Here is a 21,511-nt window from a genome sequence, read left to right as displayed (position 1 = left end):
ACGAGGGAGCACGGCAGCAAAGCGAACGCGCGCTAATTAGAAACACATGCTTATTTTTAGGTCTCAGATGCCAATGCTGCGCGTAACAGACACCAATGGGACATGGGCGGTTACATTTGTAAAGAAGCTGGGACATGCACATGCCTTTCACCAATGGCGTGCTGCCTTTTTTTACAAAGACCCACGCTAAAGCCAAGAGAAGCTGACGAAAACAAAAACACATGCACGAGCATGTGGTCAGCTTTCTGAAGCCCCTACTTGAGGTCTCTCGCTGCGCGTGCAGTGCTGCACACTGCAACGCTAGGCGCAAAACCTAAAAAACGTTGTCCTTTTACCAATCTTTTTTTTAATAGAACTATTTACCAGAATTCAAAGGTATACAAATAACAATATGGTTACAGTAGCACATCTTTCGAAAAGGAACCAAGGAAACAAACTGTTTGGTAAACTTCAGCGACAGTTTTTCATGAGGGGCAAAATTTGACCTGAAGGAAGTGGGAGCGAAGCATCTAGTCAAGAGCCGGTGGGATACAGGCATTAGGAGCACGTTACAAGGCATGGCTGATGTGTAACCATGTCAAGGGAGCTGGGTCCAGACCAGGTTTTTGCCTCTACATTGTATTGTTATTCGCTCTTTTTACTTGATTGTTGACTACCTCAGTGCTGCATATTATGTTTTTATTTTGGCCTTCGCGTAGCCTTTAAAGCGCCCTAATACCCTCGGGTCTAGCCAGCGCTATATAAAACTCACAATAAGAATAAGAATAATGTGAGGCTACGAGAGAGACGGGGTGGTCAGGTACTGGTCCTTCTAGGACTCCCCAAAGTTTTGGAGCTTCTGAGAGCAAACCATTGCTCTGTAAGACTGTTCTTCGAGAAGTATTGTCTGTTCAAGCCTCACACCCAACCGTGTAATGTGGGATGGTCTGCAGTGCGTCACAGTTGGGCAATGCCCCAGTGAGGCAATACTACTCCGGGGTTTAATAGCGTTTTGAGGTATCGCTAAGCCTCCGTGACATTAAACACATGGAGCCGTGCCAACTCAGGAGAGGGGTACATCCGTCACCAAGTGCCCCCAAGAGTGAGACAAATATCTCTCCCCAAAAGGGATGGGGAAAAAGCATCCTTGTGTGGTATGGAAAAAATGTTTGAGAGAGGCCCAGATCCTGGGTACGGTCCAATAAGAAACACCCAAGACAAGGAAATGGCACAATGAATCCAGCCTGAGTTGGTTCTTTTTGTTAGGCTGTCTCTTCACATCACTAGAATTCAATGGAGCTCTCCAATCGCAAGAGACATAGGGCGCCATCTTACAGACATGTAGACCCTACAGGGCAGAAACACATGCCTCACTGTGACGGCCAGTCACTTCGGAGCATGGAAAGCCCTCTGAGACCTGCAGCCACTGGCTGGCTCTGCCTCAGCAGCAACATCACGAGAGCTTTCTGCTGTGAGCCCATGCTGTCCCTCAGCTGGGATACAGGCCAGCTTTGTGCTGTCACTCCAGGGGGGGACAGGACCTCCCTGGATCACAGTGGACAAATGCCGTCCAGGGGGGGACAGGACCTCCCTGGATCACAGTGGACAAATGCCACTTGACCCCCTTCTGCTGCAAAGTCTGCTTTCAGACATGTGGCAGGTCAACCCGAAGTTTGTATTTTAAGCACATATGCAAAGGTGCCTGATGGAAAAAAAAGTGTGACCGTCTAAATATGAATGAGAGGTATGCCCCGCGGTGGAGGGTGGCGCCATTGTGGCTCAACACTGAATTCTGGTGTGGTTTCAGGATGTCAGGCAGTGCTTAGTTAACAAGTTTGGTCTGATCCTCCCCATGCAGACAGTAGGCAGGGGTTATTCTAACAGGATCACACTCCTCGGAACAGTGTATTTTCAAAGCCCTTCCCAGAATAGAGCCTATTTTTGTTGGATAGCCACAGTTGACAAACAACATCTGGCACGCCTTTGCTATGGTCACTTCTTTCTGGTGCCCGCAAGGGGGAAGTCAGTGTTTGCCCAATGAAATGGTCTGAGATTGTTTGAATGTTCTTAGTAGCCTCGTCGACAAGGGCAAGTAACAAAGTCCACACGCACCAAGTACTTGAGGCCACTGTACTAACAGTCCCACATTTCTGTGGATCGCTAGGTACAAGACGCAATGAAATGACTGACCGTCGCACTGAGGTGTGTGTTTCTGTTCAGCGGTGTCCCCATTTGCTGAAGATACACCCTGGTGTCTCTTCCATTTGGAAGATTCTATTGAATTCTAGTGAAGAGAAGAGACGGCCGAACATAGAAAAAAACAATACAGGCTGGATTCCTTGTGCCGTTTCCTTGTCTTGGGCATTTCTTAGTGGACCATACCCAGAATCTGGGCCGCTCTCAAGCAAGAGCCTTGGGTAGTCATTCTGTCGGCCCCAGCGCAATTTTAGGCGATGGCCGTACTATTGTACAAGAAACATTGTCAAGCATTTTGCTCTCCACTGTCACATCATTTCTAGATTGTCCTTAGACACATTCCTCTATGTAAGTAGCAAGGGAGATGCTCCCGACATATGTTTAAACGAAGTTGCGATGCTACGATGACAACAGTTGGACCGAAGCCTGGTGTGACATGCGGCTGCGGTAAAGAGGCTCACACATTAGGGCAAGTGTCATTCTGAGGTTCAGTCGCGAGGAAATGACCAGGGATACAGCAGAATGGGATTGGCCACAGCGTCTCAGTGAGCTGGTTCCAAGACAACCCAGTGCATACGACTCTACGAGAAGCCAGACCACAGAAGACCAAGGTCTTCCACCGTAGCACCATGCTACGGACAAGCATCCCAATCACACAGACCAGCAGCAAGCGTAGACATCCTTCACTCACGCACGATCCACCAACATCAACAGAAGTTAACAGGCAAAGTCCATACGTTTCAGCGCAGAGGAGCAGATTCCAGCGCCTATTGGTAAAAACTCTACATTAAGAGGAGGCTTCTCCTGCACCAATAACCTCAAATCTATCTGCCAGACTGACTACTGGAGAAGCGCCAGGAGGCTGAACTGGCTCTAGTTCCCATCACAAACCAAACTAAAATAAACCCCTGGTGCTGGGTTCCTTAGAAGAGCCACAACCCCAATGCCCTCCAGAAGCAGAACTCCTGAGGAGGTCAGAGCCCAAGCCCTGCGCTGTGCTCAGCTATGACACACCCGACCACGCATGGGACACGCAAGGATCCTTGTGCGGCTGATGGTGGCTCTTTGGATGTTTGCCGCATGACAGCAGGTGGCCGTTGCGACTTCGATCTGCTGGACCCAGGCATCGGAAGCTCGGTTCAGCGTCATCATGGGGAGAGAGAGAGAGAGAGAGAGAATGTGAGTGTGTGTGAGTGTGTGAGTGTGTGAGTGTGTGAGTGTGTGAGTGTGTGAGTGTGTGAGTGTGTGAGTGTGTGAGTGTGTGAGTGTGTGTGTGTGTGAGTGTGTGAGTGTGTGAGTGTGTGAGTGTGTGAGTGTGTGAGTGTGTGAGTGTGTGAGTGTGTGAGTGTGTGAGTGTGTGAGTGTGTGTGTGTTTGTAGCTGAAGGTGGCATGCCACTGTCTATCGGTGAGCAGTGGTTGATTGCACACCTACCTCAGTTTGCACTTTGCGTACTGGTGTTCTCCTACACGAGGTTGTATGTGTGTAGTGTAGTATGTATGAAAGATTTCCTTTCTTATGAACTTGCATTCAGGGGTGATTCATTCAAATATGTCTTGTATTTAACATTTTATTTAACCATCATGTTCACTTGTATGTGTTTGAAATAATATTTTTATATTTAAAAAAAGTAAAGAAATGTTTGATATGGAAATAAACCAAAAAAGTTAAATAAACCTTCATAGAATTGTTATGCCTTCTCTTCATACTTTGTTGTTGTTCAGACACACTTTGTTAGCCCATGTTGAAACTGACTCATAGATTTGATACAACAAGATAGGTCATGAGGGAACTTCTTTATATTGTGTTATTGTGTTCCCCTCTTCTCCCTGACCTTAAATGATCCTACTTCGAGGGGGTCCCCAACTCTTGCGTTAGTACGCCCATTAGTAGCCTTCATCGATGCCACCGAAGGGCAGCCAGCCGTGGCTGTGGGCAGAGGCCTGTACCTCAGGGCACTTCGAGGACACTTCTGCAAGGCCTGGTTCCCACCATGAACCGTTCACCGAGGCGCTTGCACCTTCATACACCAATAGTGCGGCTACGCCTCTGTGTGCTCACTGCGGCATACATGCCTGGACAGATTGACCTATTGTGGGCACCTTAGGTAAATTCTTTGCTAAAGCCTGTGTCCTAGACAAGAATCACTGATTGTCTTACAGTATTTACTCTGTTTTGTGGAGTCAGGCGGGAGGGCCAGGTGTGTTTGTCTTTCAATAACAGGTGACTTGCCCATGACGCTTGGTCACACATCCTCGAGTGCGTCTGGGCGAACAGGTGAGATGTGTCGCTCACTTGCGTCACACAGGTGAGATGTGTCAATCACTTGCATCAGACAGGTGAGATGTGTCACTCACTTGCATCACACAATGTGGGCATCACACACTCCAAACTACACTCAAAAAGGCACAGTAAAGGTTCCCTTGCAGTCCCCCAACTCCATTCTCCTCATTCTGACACACAGACTATTACACCGTACAGCGCAAGAAAATGTTCTCTTATTTGCTTACTACTGTGTGCCTCTGGATTCACTTACAGATGGAAAGTATTTTCAAACCCAAAACTTCCCTGCATCCAGAATCTATTTAGAGCTGCAGGGAATCGGATACCCAACCATTTTAGGGATTACCACACCCCTTAGCAACTAGTTTCTATAGGAGGGGGTGGGGTGGGAGGACACAAAAAAAGCTTACTATATTTCAGGGTGTCCAACATAGGTGCAGAAGGACTGGACCCATGCCAAATGTTCAGGTCCTTAATTTAGCTTCTGTTCGGACAGGACTGCACATGACCTTGCATCCTGCCCTTAGTTACCTAACTGCAAGTGAATCTGGTATCCTGACTTTCTTTAGGCCCCAGAATCCACAAAACCATGCACAAAGGCTCGAAATGGACCCAGAGCCTGCCTCTGAGGTTCAGTGGGGCACTTCAAAAGCATGCGGCTGTCGCGGCACGTGGCTACCATCTCTGTCCAAGAACACACACTGCTCTTGAATCTTTAGTGTGGGAACAGCCTTATTCCTGCTTTCCAGAACAGAGAGCAAGCACTGTCAGCCTGCTCGAGGCAACCCCAGACCATAAAGTGGCATCCACATGTGTGTGTTGAGTGCATGTTGTGTGTACGGTGCCTGCTGGCCGGACTCAATATTGGTTATGGGTGTATGTTTGCTTCCAGCCAGTGGGATCCATTTTGGATTGCCTTTGGCTTTGACATGGCCCAAGATGGCGGCTGTGAAGCAGCTTTCCTAGACCGTGGAAATGTGTTCCCTGCATTCTAGGGCTAAAGGCTGCAGCCAGACATTGAAGTGGGGAGGGATGGAGACAGAGCAACCTTTAGAAATTCAAAGAGTTCCTTGTTAGCAAGGGGTTGCTGAGGAGTAGAGGTGGGCGGAATTTGCAGAATCGCGTTACGCAAATCTCTGTGAAACGGTAAAAAATCTCTGCGAACGTGCAGAAATTCTGCGGACACGAGGAATTGCTTGTTCGTGGTGCTTTTTTACTGTTCGCAATCGCCGATTGCGTGCTCGTGGGGAAATATCTCGTGAACACACATTTGAGAGCGCAGTCAAGCAAAAAATTTTGCAAAGTCGCGGAACGCAGAATTTTGGGCAATTTTGCGTTGGCCACAGAACGCGAAATGATCCAAATTCCGCGAACGGAACGGAATTTACCGCCCAGGCCTACTGTGGAGTCCTTTCTGAGCACTGCCATTTGGTGAATGGTAGGGTGCAGCGTGAATCATCAGATTCAGGTGACAAAGGGAGAGGCGTTTCTAGGCAGGGCCTGTCCATCTGTCATTCCTGGAGTGGCCAGCAAGATGGACGACAGCAAGGTGAAGCGCTTCACACTCCTTGTGCTCGTGTTAGGGACACTCTTGCTCGACGCCAGCATTATCAATAGCTGTAGTGAGAGTCATCACCTTGCAAGAGCACTGGCCCTGCAGAAAGGAAACAAGGTTATGAGAAGGGACCAGCACGAACTGGATCCGGAGCTGGGGACACTGAATCCCCATCCCGCTGGGAAAACTCTGTCCAAGCATGGGACCCCAACCTCCCCACTGGGCTCCAGATCCAATGCGCTTCACTGACCAAATTAATTTTCTTACATTACAGTACTTCATCCGCAGCAGTAACCATAGATCCAGTACATGGTACTAGGCTGCTTTTTGCTACCTTTAATAAGAGTCTTTCTTCTCAGCCATAATTTTTCTCGTCCCGAAGATGGTCTGATGGACTACAGCCGAAGAGACCGGAACGTCGACCTCATCCTCTATTCCTAAGAAATTCTGTTATTCTGGAGCAATACGTATTCTCATCAAGAGATTTGTTGCTTATGACTCAATTGGAATAGTGGTTTAGTCATGTGTTGTTAGGTTAATTTGATTTTACTTCTTTCCATGATTATTTGCTGAATGATTTTATTCACTTGTATTCCATTTTCGAACCTAATATATAAAATAAGACATATTTCTCAAACTACTAGGTTTCCCCGTGTGTTTCATGTTAAGATATATTTTTGCTTGATGTTGTCTAATGACACTTCGGCTTTTGTTCTGTTAGGACTTAACTCCCTGATTCATCTTTGAATAACAAAAGATCGGTGTGAATCAAATCCCTTGTGGGATCCTTTTACCATTTATATCACTGCCCAAGCCTCCAAGGGTACATTGGGTTCCCCAAACTATTGATTGTCTGAGGAAGCATGTGTGGCTGCTGAGAGGGAAGGAAAGCACCTGGCCCCATAGGAGCTGTCTGTCTGAGGAAGAGTGTCAGACAGCTGAGAGGGAAGGAGAGAATCTGATCCCGTAGCAGCTGTCTGCCTAACAAAGCATTTTTGACTGCTGAGAGGGAAGGAGAGCACCTGGTCCCCTATGAGCTGTCTGTCTGAGAAAGCATGTCTGGCTGCTGAGAGGGAAGAAGAGCATCTGGTCCCATAGCAGCTGTCTGCCCTAAGGAAGCGTCTGACTGCTTAGAGGGACGGAGAGCACCTGATCCTATAGGAGTGGTCTGCCTGAGAAAGCGTGTCCGACTGCTGAAAGGAAAGAGGAGCCCCTGTTTCCGTAGTAGCTGTTTGCCTGAGGAAGCGTGTCTGACTGCTAAAAGGGAAGGAGAGATCCTGGTCCCATGGGAGCTTTCGCCCTAAGGAAGCATGTCTGACCTCTGAGAGGGAAGGAGAGAATCTGATCCCATAGCAGCTGCCTGCCTAACTAAGCATGTTTGACTGCTGAGAGGAAAGGAGGGCAACTGATCCTATAGGAGGGGTCTGCCCGAGACGTGGAGATGTGTCTGACTGCTGAGAGGGAAGGAGAGCACCTGGTCCCACAGGAGCTGTCTGTCTGAGGAAGAGAACCCCAGCCGCTGAGTCTAGGAAAGGAGCTGCTGAGGAAAGACAGTTTGTCCACAGGAGTGTGCCGGAGCAGACTTGCATGAACCCAAAAGACTGAAGGTTTTTCTGGTCCATTAAAGAACATGTTAGTCAACAAAACATCACCTGAGTGTTTGCTTCTGGGGACACCCTCAGAGGATAGAGAACCTATACTTTTCCTTCGCTGTACCCAAGACCTGCATCTCAGCATCGAAAACCAGAGGGAACGGATTCCCCAGCGCAGGGGCTAGAGCAATGTCCTTCGCTGAGCCGACGCACCTGTCACTAGCCGACACGGGGAGAAGAAGGCAAGGCTGCCATGAACAGTCATGGTGACCGCTCGCCCCGTGCACAGAGCCTGTGCTTGCATGATCTGAATCAATCAATCAGGATTTCTAAAGCACAGCAAATCACCCGTGAGGGTGTCAAGGCGCTGGAGTTGCTAACTGCTTCGCGGAGAAAGCAGTGACAAACGAGGCAAAGTCAGGAGAAAGCACTCGGTGTGCATAAATGTTTGGATAACTTTCTACTTTACTGAGTAGTAGACCCTGTACTATGCATCGCAGCAGGGCTGCTTCTTAATGTTGAATATGACACTTTACTCCGCACGCCTTTACAACGCGTGCCATTACCCACATTTTTTACTCCGCAACAACTTTTACAACGCAGTGCTTTACACCATAAGTCAATGCAACGCATTGTCCATTACAACGCAATTTACTATTCTAACTCCAGTGCTGTGTTGTAATGGGGAATGTGTTGTAATGGCTTGCGGTGTAAAGCCCTGCGTTGTAAAAGTTGCTGTGGGGTAAAAAATGCAGAGTCATGACAAGCGTTGTAACGCAGTCGGTGTGAAGGATGTTTACCCTTAAAGTTTAGTGTGACTGAAGAAGGTCTTTTTTCTAAAAGAAAAGTAAGGGCTGGATATTCACTTAATGTGGCTCGTGTGCTAGTTGAGTTCTAAATCTCTAACCCCAACACTACCCAAGACACCTTGGCCTGCTCATTCTCTGTACCCTGAGAGTCAAGTGCGATAAGAGAGCACTTGGTCCACTCTGCAGCGGCACAGGAGGGTGGGTCCCAGCACACCAGCCACCACGGTCGGGTCCCAGTAACCCTTGACTGCACAGTGCCCCCGAGGGGTTCTAACAGATTTATTAGGTGTAAATTTGTACTATGCAGAAATCCTGAAAATCTGGTCTGGATCCAGCCCCCCTTGACCTCCGCGGAACCCCTGTCCTGGTCATCTCTGCTTCCCGTGGTCCATCCTGGCCTGCGCTTGGACCATTCCGCGGTGCCCGTCCGTGATCTGGCTACAATGATCACTCATGAGCCATCAGATCTCTAAACTCTCAGGCCCATCTCAGAGGCATCAACACCGACCCTCCTCCCTTGTGGTCAGGAAGTCCTGGTATCCGGAGTTAAATCCACCTAACACTGACCCTCTGCTCCTCCACCCTCGCGACCCTCAACCCTCCACCCAATCCCGATTAAATCAACTATCTTGGGTAGAAATAGCGATCTCTCCTGTAACATTAGACATATCTCTTGGTTTCTCCAATCCTCCTCTCTGAGCCTGTGGCCAAAATCCCCGAACCGACACATCATCACCGCTACCTTTGAGGATTTCTGCGTAGGGTTTTCAGTATACAGGAAAAATTGGCGCACATAACGGGTAGCGGTGAGAGTAGGAGTAAGTACAAAGTAAGGATATCCGGACAGAGCACACCTCCTCATCGACCTAACTGCACTTGCAGCATTTTCTGATCTTGACGGTTGTACCCGTCCGTCTTTTTTTCTGCTCCCGGTCTATGGGAGTTTTACCTTAAACCATCTATATTGCCACTAATGGCCGGTTTCCTGCGCACATTACCCGTTTAGAACCAAGTTGGAATTATCACTGGTTCGCCGATCCCTTTTAGATTGGAATTTTTTCAGCCCTGAAGAGTCACGGGTGACGACCCGCTTGATGAAACACGTGTCGGCTGGTTTTCTTCTTGGTGTCTCCTCTGGAAGGAGTACCAAAAATCACATAAAACAAAGAAAAACAATTACTGGTTGTCGACCCGGTCTTCTGTTTTTTTTGTTTTTTGCTTCCAGAACAAAACTGGTGTTACTTATGGTCCTTTTGAATTGATTTAACTAAACGTTTGCACAGGACTTTGTTATCACATCACCCCTGCCTTTCATGGAAGCGGAAACCATTAGGACCTCCAGAAAGCTTCTGGAGGGTGGACCTGCCTTTGTGACTTCCTTTCTGGGTGGCGGTACCACTTTCCTTGCGTGCCTTCTCAAACTAGGGGTAGCGCCCGAGGCTCGTCCAGTCAGGGGTGCAAATAAATCTGCCCTATCGCAGCCACTACCTTCGCTGCGCCGGTTTCCAGCTGATGGCTACATTAACTTCAGGTCATAGGGTACCTCCAACCACCCCGTCTCTAAGAGAGACTGGTATCTCCCATGGGTCACCACCAACGTGAGTTGCTCCCAAGACATGGAGCAGAGGCCTGCAAGGCCCGCTGTACCGACTCACTTCACCTTTCGCAAGGTGCTCAAAACCCACCTCTTCCCTGACTGAGATTTCTTTTTATTTAGGTTTAAAAAATTATTGATTTTAAAAACGAAACAACAATACAGTTCATCAACTTGTCCCTCCCCCACCCACACCCCCTAAACAAGGAGAGAGAGGTGAGGAATCACACACACTGTGCAAAAAAATATAGATCCATACGTAACATTGGATGACTTAAAAATTGGTTCTATGGCATCGAATTACAGCAGATCAGCGTCACGGACATATCTAAAAAGTATTAATCAACTGCCCCCCAACCTCATCTTGTCCCGTCTGAGATCTCAGCCCCTCCTGCCGTCTGACATTGTTGCTGTAAATACTGCCTTAGAAAGGAGCAGACTGTGGGCAACATAATACGTCCTTTCTATCCTGTGCATAATGAGACCGTTTCTTGGTTTCTTGGCTCGAGCCGGCTTCCCTCTGCATAATGGCCAGCTAGTTGGCGCACTACAATGAACCAGCAGCACATACCAGTTGTTCGAACCAGTTACTCTGTGCATAATGAGAGAGTTACAGGGTGCAAAGTAACGAACCAACTGCACAAGCCAGCTACTCTGTGCACAAGGAGCCAGTTACAAGTTACATAGTAATGAACCAGCTGCTTGAGCCAGCTACCCTGTGCATAATAAGCCAGTTACAGGGTGCATAGTAATGAACCTGCTGCTTGAGCCAGCTACTCTGTGCATAATAAGCCAGTTACAGGGTGCATAGTAATGAACCTGCTGCTTGAGCCAGCTACTCTGTGCATAATAAGCCAGTTACAGGGTGCATAGTAATGAACCAGCTGCTTGAGCCAGCTACCCTGTGCATAATAAGCCAGTTACAGGGTGCATAGTAATGAACCAGCTGCTTGAGCCAGCTACCCTGTGCATAATAAGCCAGTTACAGGGTGCATAGTAATGAACCAGCTGCTTGAGCCAGCTACCCTGTGCATAATAAGCCAGTTACAGGGTGCATAGTAATGAACCAGCTGCTTGAGCCAGCTACCCTGTGCATAATAAGCCAGTTACAGGGTGCATAGTAATGAACCAGCTGTTTGAGCCAGCTACCCTGTGCATAATAAGCCAGTTACAGGGTGCATAGTAATGAACCAGCTGCTTGAGCCAGCTACCCTGTGCATAATAAGCCAGTTACAGGGTGCATAGTAATGAACCAGCTGCTTGAGCCAGCTACCCTGTGCATAATAAGCCAGTTACAGGGTGCATAGTAAAGAACCAGCTGCTTGAGCCAGCTACCCTGTGCATAATAAGCCAGTTACAGGGTGCAAAGTAATGAACCTGCTGCTTGAGCCAGCTACCCTGTGCATAATAAGCCAGTTACAGGGTGCATAGTAATGAACCAGCTGCTTGAGCCAGCTACCCTGTGCATAATAAGCCAGTTACAGGGAGCATAGTAATGAACCAGCTGCTTGAGCCAGCTACCCTGTGCATAATAAGCCAGTTACAGGGTGCATAGTAATGAACCAGCTGCTTGAGCCAGCTACCCTGTGCATAATAAGCCAGTTACAGGGTGCATAGTAAAGAACCAGCTGCTTGAGCCAGCTACCCTGTGCATAATAAGCCAGTTACAGGGTGCATAGTAATGAACCAGCTGCTTGAGCCAGCTACCCTGTGCATAATAAGCCAGTTACAGGGTGCATAGTAATGAACCAGCTGCTTGAGCCAGCTACCCTGTGCATAATAAGCCAGTTACAGGGTGCATAGTAATGAACCAGCTGCTTGAGCCAGCTACTCTGTGCATAATGATCCAGTTACAGGGTGTATAGTAATAAAACAAATGCACAATTTACCTATTCTGTGTATAAGGAGCTAGTTACAAGGTGCCTCGTCATGAACCAACTGCTCTAGCCAACTACTCTGCATAATGAGCCAGCTACAGGGTGCATAGTAATCAACCGGCTGCTCAAGTCAGCTACTCTATGCATAATGAACCAGTTGCAAGGTGTATAGTAACAAACTTCCTACTCGAGCCAGCTACTCTATGCATAAGGAGCCACTTTCAGGGTGCATAGTAACGTACCAGCTGCACAAGCTAGCTACTCTGTGCATAAGGAGAAAGCTACAAGGTGTATAGTAACGAACCAGTTTCTCGAGCCAGCTACTGTGTGCATAATCAGCCAGTTATAGAGTGCACAGTAATAAACCGGCTGCTCGAATCAGCTACTCTGTGCATAATAAGCCAGTTACAAGGTTGATAGTACTGAACCAGCTGCTTGAGTTAGCTACGAGGTGCATAGTAATGAACCGGTTGTTTGAGAAGCTACTCTGTGCATAAGAAAACCGTTACAGGGTGGATAGTAACAAACCAGCTGTTTTCTGCATATTAATGAACCACCTTCTCGCACCCCTGCCGTATCCGTGCTGGACATGCATAGTAGGGCCAGGGCACCCCAGTCTTGCCCTACAGAGGCCCCCACTACTCGAGCAGCAGTGAAGGCCTCCCATCTCAGCTAGGAGGGCATGCTTCGGGGTCTCCCTGATCCCCTCCTCGTACGCGATTCCCACCACCACTCCCTGCCACCTTTCTGCTCCTTCCTTATACCACCAGCCGGAATAGGATGGGAGGTAATGGATCTATAGCAGCGAGGTACGTCAACATTTTTGTCACGTTTATTAGGCCGTGTCTGGGTAGTGCATGCCCTGCAAGGCATGCTGTATCAGACTATGTACTTGAAGCCCTCTCCACCCATATTTTTCATTGGCTTGTGTCATTGTCCTTTGTAAATGCTGGCTTCTGATTCGTTAATGGGTTTATTAGTCCCTCCTTAGTACCGCTTGTCTTCATTTGTAACCTCCCAGGAGGACGGACCCTTTTACTTCTGTTGTTACACGGTACGTCTTTTTAACTCTGTACGCACTGTTTTTTTTTATGAGTTTCTCCTACTGCAGGCACGACATGCTTTCCTACAACATTCATGCACGCTTTCACTTTCCAAGCAGCCCATGACAATGGCGGCTGCTTCTTTGAAGTGAAATAGGTCTCGCATTTACAAGAGTTTGAGCTATTGGCATAGTCTGTGGAGGGCAGGTAGGACTGTGTGGAGATGACAGAGGGGAGCCTGTATGGGAAGGCCGAGGGGGGCCTGTCCGAGGATTGCGGGGGCCCACCTGGGGGCTGGTGCAAGCTGGGCTCGTCTGGGGGCTGGTGCAAGCTGGGCTCGCCTGGGGGCTGCTGCTGGTGCAGGCTGGGCCCGGCTGGGGGCTGCTGCTGGTGCAAGCTGGGCCCGTCCGAGGGCTGCTGCTGGTGCAGGTTGCCCGTCCGAGGGCTGCTGCTGGTGCAGGTTGGGCCTGTCCGAGGGCTGCTGCTAGTGCAGGTTGGGCCCGTCTGGGGGCTGCTCCTGGTGCAGGCTGGGCCCGTCTGGGGGCTGGTGCTAGTGCAGGCTGGGCCCGTCCGAAGGCTGGTGCTAGTGCAGGCTGGGCCCGTCCGAAGGCTGCTGCTAGTGCAGGCTGGGCCCGTCCGAAGGCTGCTGCTAGTGCAGGCTGGGCCTGTCCGAAGGCTGCTGCTAGTGCAGGCTGGGCCTGTCCGAAGGCTGCTGCTAGTGCAGGCTGGGCCCGTCCGAAGGCTGCTGCTAGTGCAGGCTGGGCCCGTCCGAAGGCTGCTGCTAGTGCAGGCTGGGCCCGTCCGAAGGCTGCTGCTAGTGCAGGCTGGGCCCGTCCGAAGGCTGCTGCTAGTGCAGGCTGGGCCCGTCCGAGGGCTGCTGCTGGTGCAGGTTGCCCGTCCGAGGGCTGCTGCTGGTGCAGGTTGGGCCCGTCCGAGGGCTGCTGCTAGTGCAGGCTGGGCCTGTCCGGGGGCTGGTGCTAGTGCAGGCTGGGCCCGTCCGAAGGCTGCTGCTAGTGCAGGCTGGGCCCGTCCGAAGGCTGCTGCTAGTGCAGGCTGGGCCCGTCCGAAGGCTGCTGCTAGTGCAGGCTGGGCCCATCCGAAGGCTGCTGCTAGTGCAGGCTGGGCCTGTCTGGGGTTGGTGCAGGCTGGGCCCGCCTGGGGGCTGGTGCTAGTGCAGGCTGGGCCCGTCTGGGGGCTGCTGCTGGTGCAGGCCGGACCCGTCTGGGGGCTGCTGCAGGCCGGGGCCGTCAGAGGGCTGGTGGGGCTAGTGCAGGCTGGGCCAGTCTGGGGGCTGGCTGCTAGTCCAGGTTGGGCCCGGCTGGGGGCTGCTGCTGGTGCAGGCCGGGCCCGTCTGGGGGCTGCTGCTAGTGCAGGCCGGGCCCGTCTGGGGGCTGCTGCTAGTGCAGGCTGGGCACGTCTGTGGGCTGCTGCTAGTGCAGGCTGGGCACGTCTGTGGGCTGCTGCTAGTGCAGGCTGGGCACATCTGTGGGCTGGTGCAGGCTGGGCACATCTGTGGGCTGGTGCAGGCTGGGCACATCTGTGGGCTGGGGCGGGGGTGAAGGATGCTGGCCGCGTGTCGCTCTGTCTGCATGCTGCTAGTGCAGGCCGGGCCCGTCTGGGGGCTGCTGCTAGTGTAGGCTGGGCACATCTGTGGGCTGGTGCAGGCTGGGCACATCTGTGGGCTGGTGCAGGCCGGGCCCGTCTGGGGGCTGCTGCTAGTGCAGGCCGGGCCCGTCTGGGGGCTGCTGCTAGTGCAGGCCGGGCCCGTCTGGGGGCTGCTGCTGGTGCAGGCTGGGCCCGTCCGTCTGGGGGCTGCTGCTGGTGCAGGCTGGGCCAGTCTGGGGGCTGCTGCTGGTGCAGGCTGGGCCAGTCTGGGTGCTGCTGCTTTTGCAGGTTGGGCCCGTCTGGGGGCTGTAGCAGGCTGGGCCCATATAGGACTGGTGTAGGTTGGGCCCGTCTGGAGCTGGTGCAGGCTTGGCTTGTCTGGGGCTGTAGCAGGCTGGGCCCATATAGGGCTGATGTAGGCTAGGCTTGTCTGGTGTAGGCTGGGCTTGTCTGGTGCAGGCCGGCCCCGTCTGGGGGCTGGTGCAGGCTGGGCCCGCCTGGGGGCTGGCGCAGGCTGGGCCCGCCTGGGGGCTGCTGCTGGTGCAGGCTGGGCACATCTGTGGGCTGGTGCAGGCTGGGCCCGTCTGGGGGCTGCTGCTGGTGCAGGCTGGGCCCGTCTGGGAGCTGGTGCAGGCTGGGCCCGTCTGGGGGCTGGTGCAGCTGGGCCCGTCTGGGGGCTGCTGCTGGTGCAGGCTGGGCCCGTCTGGGGGCTGCTGCTGGTGCAGGCTGGGCACATCTGTGGGCTGGTGCAGGCTGGGCCCACGTCTGGGGGCTGGTGCAGGCTGGGCCCGTCTGGGGGCTGGTGCAGGCTGGGCCCGTCTGTGGGCTGGGGCAGGCCGGGGGGGGGGGGGGGGGGTGGATGCTGGCCGCGTGTCGCTCTGGCTGCATCTCCCTTCCACCAGGAGAGAGAAGGAAACGTGGAAGATGATGGGAGGGAGGAAGGCGGGAGAAGGGCTCCAGGGCCCGCGAGGCACCACCATCACCTGATCTACAGTGCACTACAAGAACACCCATCACACGCACCGACATGACACAGACACGTCACACACACGGCAGCCATCACACGACGAACAGAACGGGCGCCGGATAAACCAACCACAGACGCCCAGCACGCAGGCCATGTATGTAACACTAACAACACATGCACAACGGACAGCACACGGGCACCACAAAGGGTATCATGTATGTAGCACTGACAACACACATGGATTACACACAACTACAGTCCAGAGTCACGGGGGCACCACCCACAGACAGATGTGTATCACTCACACACACACAACAACTTCACACATAGCTCAGGGTAAGGAATGAAAAGCTACCTAGACAGCACAAATTACACATCCAGACTCACACATCATCTACACGTGGATACAAATACCGCATTCCCACAATGAGTATTCACAGACGCACAGTGTAGACACCACACACAGACAAGTATGCACCTGATGCCTGCCCAGCCCACCCTCGACCCAGCTTACACAGGCCGAATAAATCCTCAGATAAATATATGCAAAAAAGCACTTTCATTTGGTGTACATTTTGTTTTTGCACTCGGTCTAGGTAAGAAAGTAAAACATGCCATCTTCCACTTCTTTAGGAAGAACAACAGGAAAACGCAGAGTTCAAAATAGCAGGGACATGTACAGGCTAACGACAAGGGTCACAGGCAGCAGCAGTGTTATAGATGAGAGAGAGAGCAGGAGTAAAGAGGAGACAGAAACAACAGGAGAGGAGAGAGATAAGACAGAGCTAAGTAGAAGAAAAGGAGAGCAAATCAGAAACAAAGAGAAAGCAGCCATGATGTGAAGAAGAGAGCATTAAGAAGAGAGAAGCTAGAATGAAAGTATGTAGGAGAGGGGGAAAAAAAAGCAGACAGATGATAAAAAGGAGACACAGCTAATCACTGCTAGAAGAGCGATAGTAAAGAGCCAAGATCGAATGGAGAGAGCAGAGCATGGATAAAAGTGAAGAGGAAAAAGAGCAGGGCTAGAATCAAAAGAGGGCAAATCAGAAATACAGGGAATAAGGTAACACACCACGTGTGACAAAGATGATAGAAAACAAATTGAGAGGTGAGAGGAAAGACTCTTAGAACAAAGACTTAGGGGACAGACAACAGATCAAGGTTAGAAGATAGAGACTGAGGCAGTGAGAGTGTTGAAAGTGGGGCTCACCGGAGAAAGACGTGAGCTGTGGCCTCCTTGGCAACATTTTCAGCACCTGCACTTCTTGTTTTACAAATTAAGCACTGCATGTGTGTGTGGTGTCTCAGTGTGAGTCCTGTGTGTTGATCTATCTGCAGTATGACTGGGTTTATTGCGGAACAGACGACTGCTCGAGCACAGCAGGTGATGTCACTGCTAGTGCTGCCTGTAATTCGTATGTCCAGGGATGGCGATGGCATCATCGGCAACCACTGCTCAGCTTGCTGTGGCCCTGCCTGCTACAGCACATGCATTGTCCCCAGCCGTAATGCTACCAATGCTGGTAAGTAAGGTTGTGGTGCATACTAGACTCATGCACGCTCAGCAATTACCATGCTGGGGTGCAGCGCACAGGTTCTACAGGTGACGCCATGGCGCACAAAAGTTGTGTTGGGCCACAGTCGCATTGAGCACGTTGAGCATAGCGACAATGCAGGGCTGCAGGATAGGCTACTCTGGCTTGCAGCAAGTGGAAAGTCCACTCTAACTTTCATTCATAACTCCTAAGTTCCAAATGCACTCTCGCAGCTTTCTTGCCTCAACTCTGTCATAAGCCAGCCCCCAACTACTATTATCCAATGGAAGGCTTAGGCTCAGTCAGTGCAGCAGACTAGGGGAATAGAATGCAAGCCATAGTTTACCGATGACTTCTTGGATTTGTGATCGGCGTGATGACATCATCACAAACGTGGTGATACACAATCATGCCTGCCTGGACAGGCGTATGCTGGCTTGTCTACGAACATTTACCAGCCACTCACCCTGCAATGTATGTTATTATTTTTATTTAAATTTGAACAATTAATATTGAGACCACCACCTGCAGGGTCAGAAATTGTAGCCCCGGCCCTGTCAAAGAAGTGCCGGTGCTGAGCACCTGAAAGCACCTGCTCAAATTAAGCACTGCACACATGTATACAACCTCAAATAGATCAACACACAGGACTCACACTGAGACACCACACACACATGTATACAACCTCAAATAGATCAACACACAGGACTCACACTGAGACACCACACACACATGTATACAGCCTCAAATAGATCAACACACAGGACTCACACTGAGACACCACACACACACACATGTATACAACCTCAAATAGATCAACACACAGGACTCACACTGAGACACCACACACACATGTATACAGCCTCAAATAGATCAACTCACACTGAGACACCGCACACAGACAAGCGTACAACATCAAATAGATTCACACACACGACTTACACAGACAGACACAGACAAGCATACAGCCTCAAATAGACTCACACACACGACTCACACAGACAGACAAAGACAAGCATACAGCCTCAAATAGACTCACACTGGATTCACACAGATTGAGACTCTGCACACAGACAAGCGTACAACCTCAAATAGATTCACACACACGACTCACACAGACAAACACAGACAAGCATACAGCCTCAAATAGACTCACACAGGATTCACACAGACTGAGACACTGCACACAGACAAGCGTACAACCTCAAATAGACTCACACGGGATTCACACAGACTGAGACACCGCACACAGACAAGCACATAACATCGAATAGATCTCCACACAGGACTTACGCATACAAATACCGCACACAGACAAGCGTACAACCTCAAGTAGATCCATCCACACTCAGGACTCACATAGACAGACACCTCACACAGACAAGCGTATAACCTCAGACCCACACACATGACTCACACTGAGACACCGCACACAAACAAGCGTACAACATCTAACAGATCAACACACAGGACTCACACAGACAGACACCGCAGACACACGTATGCAGCTTCAAACAGATCCACACACATAGGACTAACACAGACCGAGACACGGCTCACGGACAAGCATACAGCCTCAAATAGACTCACACAGGATTCCCACAGACCGAGACACCGCACACAGCAAGCATACAGCCTCAAATAGACTCACACAGGATTCACACAGACTGAGACACCGCACAGACAAGCATACAGCCTCAAATAGATTCACACAGAGTATGACACCACACATGGACAAGCATACAGCCTCAAAGAGACTCGCACAGGATTCACACAGACTGAGACATCGCACACAGACAAGCATACAGCCTCAAATAGACTCACACAGGATTCACACAGACTGAGACACAGCACACAGACAAGCATACAGCCTCAAATAGACTCACACAGGATTCACACAGACTGAGACACCGCACACAGACAAGCATACAGCCTCAAATAGACTCACACAGGATTCACACAGACTGAGACACCGCACACAGACAAGCATACAGCCTCAAATAGACTCACACAGGATTCACACAGACAGACACCCCACACGGACAAGCATACAGCCTCAAATAGACTCACACAGGATTCACACAGACTGAGACACCACACACAGACAAGCATACAACCTCAAATAGACTCACACAGACTGAGACACCGCAAACAGAAGAGAATACAACCTCAAGTAAATCCTCACACAGACTGAGACACAGCACACAGACAAGAGTACAACCTAAAATAGATCCACACACACAGGATTCACACAGACTGAGACACAGCACACAGACAAGAGTACAACCTCAAATAGATTCACACACACAGGACTCACACAGACTGAGACACAGACAAGCATACAGCCTCAAATAGACTCACACAGTATTCACAAGACTGAGACACCGCAAACAGACACAAGTACAACCTCAAATAGATCCGCACACACAGGACTCACACAGACTGAGATACCACACACAGACAAGAGTACAACCTCAAATAGATCCACACACACAGGACTCACACAGACTGAGACACAGATTAGAGTACAACCTCAAATAGATCCGCACACACAGGACTCACACAGACTGAGATACCACACACAGACAAGAGTACAACCTCAAATAGATCCACACACACAGGACTCACACAGACTGAGACACAGATAAGAGTACAACCTCAAATAGATCCACACACACAGACTGAGAAACAGATAAGAGTACAACCTCAAATAGATCCACACACAGACTGAGACACAGACAAGCATACAGCCTCAAATAGACTCACACAGACTGAGACACCGCAGACAGACAAGAGTACAACCCCAAATATATCCACACACACAGGACTCACACAGACTGAGACACCGCACACAGACAAGAGTACAACCTCAAATAGATCCACACACAGGACTCACACAGACCGAGACACCGCACACAGCCACAAACAGGCACCCGGGAGACAGCATGAGACAAGAACACACTCCCTCTCGCTGCACATCAGTGGCTGAGATGTGCACATGGGTGCCCAGGCAGCTGTACAGAGGCGCGGGCAGCGGGGCATGGGTGCGGTGGGGCACCCCAGGGCATAAGCCACACCCCCGCAATGAGCGACCCCAGAGCAGGGAAGCCCCGGGTGCCTCACGTGGCACACACTTCCTTATGGCCTTTACATAAGGATGTCCTGCACTGCCATCCCCGGGAGTTTTGCCCTGACTGAAAGAGACCTGTGGGCAGTCCCCGCTTTACGCTCCCAGACTCCGGGGCAAGTTCAGAGCAGCGCTATGATCTCAATAGTGTCTCCATCACCCCACAATGGGGGCATTAAGCATGCCAGGGAGATAGGGGTGCGCTCAGGACTTAAGGGGCTCAAACCATGTCCCCTGTGAGCAGATGTGAACATTCTATGCAGGGGAGGGGGGCACAGACATTCCATCAACACATGGGCGGGTGTGTAGGTTTCTAATGAAAGTATACCCCTGCCATGATAAGGGGGTGGGGGCATTTATATGGGCAGCTTTTTGAAGGCATGAACGAGCAATGATTAATCGGGGGTGGGGGACATGAAGAAACCATAATAATGACAGCAGGGCATCAGGAACAGGGCGTGGGTATGCCAAGGGAGGCGAGGGTGTAACCATTTCACCATGGGGTGGGGGGGCATGACTGAGCCATGGGGCGGGGGGCTTTAACACCTCGTGATAAGTGGGCATGCATGAACACAGGGTGACAATAGGAGGGGCAAGGATGCCTTGATTATGCAATAGTCGGAGGGGGTGGGGGGTCCGCTGAGATGGGGGGGTCACTCACCGTCAGGCCGGTGCCCAGCACTATGACGTCATACTCTTCATCCATGGCGGCCGCGGGGATGAGGATGGAGCCGGAGGAGGAAGACGAGAGCTGCTGCTGCTGTCAGAGGACCAAAGATGGCGTCGCACCACCGCCCGGGAGGGGCTCCTCCGCGAGAGCAAAGAGTCCGCCTCCGGGAGGGGGCAGCAGCGGGCTCAAGGGGGGCGGCTGCGGGCAGAGGGGCGCGGGGAGCGTCCGGCAGAGCCAAGAGGAAGCGGGGGGAGGACCAGGCCCTGGAGATGGGAGCGGTGGGAGGGGCGTGCACTGCAGGGCGGGGCTACGGCAGTGCCAGGAGAGGGGGGGGGCTGTGTTACAGGCAGGGGGGGTTATGGCAGTGCCAGGAGGTGGGGTGGGCATGCATCTGTGCTACAGGCCGAAAGGTGCTGTGGCTCCGCCACAAAAAAGGGGGGGGGGGTCTGTATCATAGTAGGGAGGGGCTACGGCAGTGCCAGAGGGGGGTCTAAGTCATCGCAGGGAGGGGCTATGGCAGTGCCAGAGAGGGGGGGGCAGGGATCTGTGCTACAGGCCGAGAGGGGCTATGGCTCCGCCACAAAAAAAAGGGGGGGGGGTGTCTGTATTATTATTGGGAGGGGCTCTGGGCCCTGGCAGTGCCAGGAGGGGGGTCAACGTTACCGCAGGGAGGGGCTGTG

At 51.4% G+C, this 21,511-nt stretch overlaps 1 protein-coding gene across 1 annotated transcript in view; it reads right to left on the bottom strand.

The window, feature by feature from the left end:
- GDI1 (GDP dissociation inhibitor 1) overlaps positions 1-21,072 on the bottom strand; it is a 66,523-nt gene extending 45,451 nt beyond the window's left edge. Inside the window, exon 1 of the mRNA XM_086940291.1 lies at positions 20,823-21,072. Within this exon, the coding sequence (XP_086796417.1) occupies positions 20,823-20,867 (45 nt within the window). The 5' untranslated portion in view covers positions 20,868-21,072. The remainder of the gene's footprint in view (positions 1-20,822) is intronic.
- Between the last annotated feature and the right edge of the window lie 439 nt (positions 21,073-21,511).

This window comes from Lissotriton vulgaris, chromosome 10 (assembly GCF_964263255.1).
Source record: "Lissotriton vulgaris chromosome 10, aLisVul1.2, whole genome shotgun sequence".
Taxonomy (NCBI): domain Eukaryota; kingdom Metazoa; phylum Chordata; class Amphibia; order Caudata; family Salamandridae; genus Lissotriton; species Lissotriton vulgaris.
The sequence above is the reverse complement of the archived record's forward strand: the minus strand, read 5'-3'. Positions and strand labels throughout refer to the sequence as shown.